The sequence below is a fragment of the Austrofundulus limnaeus genome, unplaced genomic scaffold (assembly GCF_001266775.1).
Source record: "Austrofundulus limnaeus strain Quisiro unplaced genomic scaffold, Austrofundulus_limnaeus-1.0 Scaffold153, whole genome shotgun sequence".
Lineage (NCBI taxonomy): Eukaryota > Metazoa > Chordata > Actinopteri > Cyprinodontiformes > Rivulidae > Austrofundulus > Austrofundulus limnaeus.
In genome coordinates this window covers 751,835-756,219 of record NW_013952555.1, presented here as the reverse complement: position 1 = coordinate 756,219, position 4,385 = coordinate 751,835, and the positions used below count along the sequence as shown (strand labels likewise).

The 4,385-nt window shown below is 38.1% G+C and overlaps 1 protein-coding gene across 1 annotated transcript in view; it reads left to right on the top strand.

Moving 5' to 3' along the window:
• The window catches only part of ncanb (neurocan b), a gene marked incomplete at its 5' end in the record, with an annotated part of 221,252 nt that overhangs the window by 106,419 nt on the left and 110,448 nt on the right, over positions 1 to 4,385 (top strand). Inside the window, 1 exon segment of the mRNA XM_014016766.1 lies at positions 867 to 1,988. Within this exon segment, the coding sequence (XP_013872220.1) occupies positions 867 to 1,988 (1,122 nt within the window).

Here is a 4,385-nt window from a genome sequence, read left to right as displayed (position 1 = left end):
TATATATACGTAGTATAATCCAGATAAATATGTTCTTGAACAGTGCATTTTCTGAAGAGGTAAATGCTTAGAAAAGTTTGATAATCACAACAACATATTTGCTTATATTTACATTTCTTTATCCTTCTGTTTACTGAGGCCATCAACTAAAAAGCTGTAAAGAAAAAAATGGGTTGATTTAATCTTTCTTTTTAATCCATCATGTCACATGGAAATAAAAGAAACAAGATTAAATCTTGTTTAGGTGAGTGCAACTCAAATGTTGTGAAAGTTAGAAATATTGTGGGATGATGTCACAATTGACGCATTACATCATTAACCCCTGCCTGTATTTTGGAGGGGCTGAGTTGGCAAACTTCTTTCTTGCTTATTTATTTGATTAATTTTTCTATCTTGCTAATTAGCTTATGTAGCTACATAGCTACTATTCAGGGTTAAGTTACACGTAGTTAAATACATAATCAAAACATAATGCTCTCAGCTGAACAAATGATAAGGGTGCCCATATACATCAAGCTGTGAAACAACAGTGTAAAAACAAGTAAAGTCCAACACCTGACTGCAAATATTAAGTATTGCTAGTAATATTAATATTAGACATTTTAGACACCAGAGGTTTTCGGTTGACAAACCTACATTGGCTACATTCACGTTATACAGATACTTTTAAAAACATTTTGAGGCATTTTAATAACCATTTTATAAATTTGAGTGTCTGTTTTACTGGGTTAATGCAAGAAACTTTATTTTCTAAATGCTACTTAGACATTCGTGATGTGAAATTTATTTGTTACCCAAGGATGAAATTGTTCTAACTCCGTTTCTTTCTTTTCTTTCCTTTGCTTTTTTTTAATTTCCTATGTCAGGTCCTGATGAGGAATCATCACTTATCAAACATATAAACATATCCAGTCCTCAGGCTTCCGAACAAGACACTTCCATTGGCCAGTGGACTGTCAAGTCTATGTATGATCCCCAACTAGAACTTCCTGAAAATGTGGCATATATGGCCAAACACTCATCATGGGAGCCAAATGAAGCTAAAGCAGGACCTCTTAATGAGATGACCCTCCCCAACTCCCTTAGCGAAGAAAACATGGAAAACTATTCGGGTGAAGGCAAGGATGTGGATCCAGATGGTGGTACTATAGCTGACAGAGTTGTATCTGCATCAGCAGAGGAGAAGGATTTGGATGGAAGTGGACACGAGAGGAACTTTCCTGCTGGCTTTGAATTGAAACTACACAATTTGTCCAACAATGATGTCAAATTAAATTCTGACATTGAATTTTCACCCAGCCCAAGTGCTTCTGTGTCTGTGGGTGAGAACACTTTATCTCAGAGGCAACTTGTGGAGCAATTTACCACCTTACCATACAGCCCATCAGAACCAGAGACAGCAGAAGATGTCAAAGGAGTGACCTCATATGTCAAGAACCCTACTAAAAATCTTGACTCTACATCTCCTCTGCAAACAATAGATGAGAGCAGGAAAGAGTTGAAAGCTACCACAACTAAAGCTTTGATGGAGGTGCTGACAACATCTGAGGTGACTTCAGTGGATCTTTTAGCCAGAGATTCACATGGGACAGATCATACCAGCAGACTAACAAGCACTGAAAACACATCTGACAGCTTCTTTACAGAGGAGCCGTCATTCTCAGTCTTGGGAGTTCAGGAAGAGAATGAGAACTCTACAAGTGTACCAGATCTGCAAACGCCTCTTTTAGTTACTTTGACACCTACTGAAGGATCTCAAACTGAAGTCTTTCAGTTGAAAACCACTACATCTGGCTCAGGGGTTGGCATCACAGAAATGGAGTCCAGATCAGCAGTTTCTGAGTCCTTTGCTGTGGGAAGTCATTGGACATCTTTCAAGGACTCAAAGTCAGAYGAACTAACAACTTCAAAGGCAGCAGAGAGCAAAGACACAAACAACCCGCTTGGCAGTCTTGTACCCAACTGGGCGTTTGGCCTCATCCCATCAGGTAGGTTTTTGTTGTCAATTTAACAAAGGGTCAAAACAACAAAAGTGTCAACATTACCATTATAATTAATTGTGATTATCTTATCAGCACTGATATATTGAATTATGCATGCAGCTCAGTGAGAAGAGACACAGCAGTACGCTAACACAGCTGCATGCACTTCTGAGATCAAAGTTTCTAACACTTCAAGTTTGAAACATCTCCTCCTCTGTTTCCTTTTATCTGTCGCCTGTTGTTTCTTTTTACATACTCTTTCTTCCTGCTCTAACATACATCATGCATTCTTAATCCAGCCTGGTATTTTTTTTCTTTTCCTTCACGTTTTCTCAGTCCTATAGACAGCTTCAGACAGTAACACAGTGCAGCGAGGTAAGACCAAGGAGTAATTAGTGGGTCAGAGTGAGTGCAATTAGTTGAACTGGGGAGAGGCAGAGATCCTATGTCCAGCAAATCAATGTCGACACAAACTACAAGACGGGAGTCGTAATTGACTGTGGTCTCGTCTTCTTTCTCAATTTTTAGTTTGTCCATGTTCACTTTGGTTGGTCCCTGGTGCTGGCTTCAACTCTACCCTTGCACACTCGATACACAAACATGTGTAATGGAAATGTCTGTGATTCTTTTGTCTCAGTATGCTCTTATTGATTTATTTTAGTAGTTAATGGACCTGCTACTGTGGTAGTACAACACAAAGTGAATGAACAAACATTGCTTTCTTAAGCCACTCAATGCTTCCTTGTCCAAACTGGTATGCTTAACTAATGAAATATATTTTTCTCAATGTTTCATTTTTGAAAGAACTTCAGGTTTAACATTTATTGAGGACTTTGCTGCTGACGGGCAAAACATGGGCAATAATGTTTGTGTCTGTGTGCTCACAATTGTGTTTGTTTATCTGTTACTCAAATATCTAATGAACAACTGAACTAATTTCACTAAAATTCACAGAGAATTCATTGGATGTCTCTGATTACATTTTTGGAGTCATTGGCATGTAAGGTGGGCGCTATGCAGTGGTGGGCATAGCTGACCAAAAGGTTAGGTTAACTACTAATCTGATAAAACTCTTAGCTCCTCTGATGCTAATTTGCTAAACAGATAAATTTGTGGAAGCTAACGCTAACTGCTAAGATGACTGTCATTCAGCCTGTGTCACGTCTTCACCTCCTTCCAGTTGAAGACTGGTGGAAATGACACAAACCTGCTGTTATAATGGTTTAATCTGAAGGCAGGCAGGATAATTTGTGACAAATTGGCCAAACTAAACCAGCGTTATAGTTCTGTCTAACTTGTTACACTTCCACATTCCCCTTCAAAATAACAGCATATGAGTTTGAGTTTGTATTTTCAGAAATACAATTTGTAGTTTGTCAAAAAATATCTTTATATACTGTATTTCATATGCTCTCCTTTTTTGTATTCATTGCTTCAATATTGTTAAATGTAATTTTATTTCTTTTTGACACTCTTAGTTTGAAGTTTAGCTTAGTTTAAAGTTGCCTACATGCTACGCACAGTGCTTGACTCGTCCTGCATAGCTTGTACGTATGAAGTGATAGGTTTTATTTAATTCGGGATAAATGTCATAAAAATAGATGTTCTACACTTGTGAATTTTTTTAATGGACTTATAATTAACCAAACTTAATTTAGCAGAAGCTAACGCAAAAGGTCTGCTAACGGTTTTCGATGCTGGCTAAAAAGTTAATCTGATAAATGAGAATATAGTTATTAGTAGATTAATGGAACTGTCCCCAGCACATTTGCAGTTTTGCAGTTCAGCCAACTGCAGTTGGTGAGGAATCAGAATAGCAAAGCCTGATTACTTTGCTCTTTCTTGTAGTCTTTAGTACAGAATAAATACAAGCAATGTTTTTCAGCTTTTTACTGCAGGCATTTAGACAGACAGAGGGAGATGGAAAGAGCTGGAAGAAACAGGCTGTGGAGAAAAATTTGAGTAATGGGATAAAGGGAGTAGTGAGAGGTGAATGTGTCCTCAACAGTTCTGCCGTTACAAGTGGATAGACTGTAAATTGTAACGATTTGTAAAAGTTTCAAATATATATTTAAGTCTCGTACATAGAAGCTGGAATGGAAATTTACAGAAAGGTTTGCCGTCCAGTCCTTCAGGTTTTCTGAAACAATGCAGGGGTTGTCTATCCAGCCTTTAAACTGATGCCAGTCTGAWACTAAAGCAAACAAGGAACAGGATGCCTGACTTATCATCTTGACTAAAGCCTTGTCAGACTGAAGATGGATCAGACCTTTGGCAACATCAATAACACAGCAGTCTGCCCACAACCAAATTAGAATGTTAAATTTAGAGAAGAGCTAGCTGAAATGTGTGTGTGTGTGTGTGTGTGTGTGTGTGTGTGTGTGTGTGTGTGTGTGTGTGTGT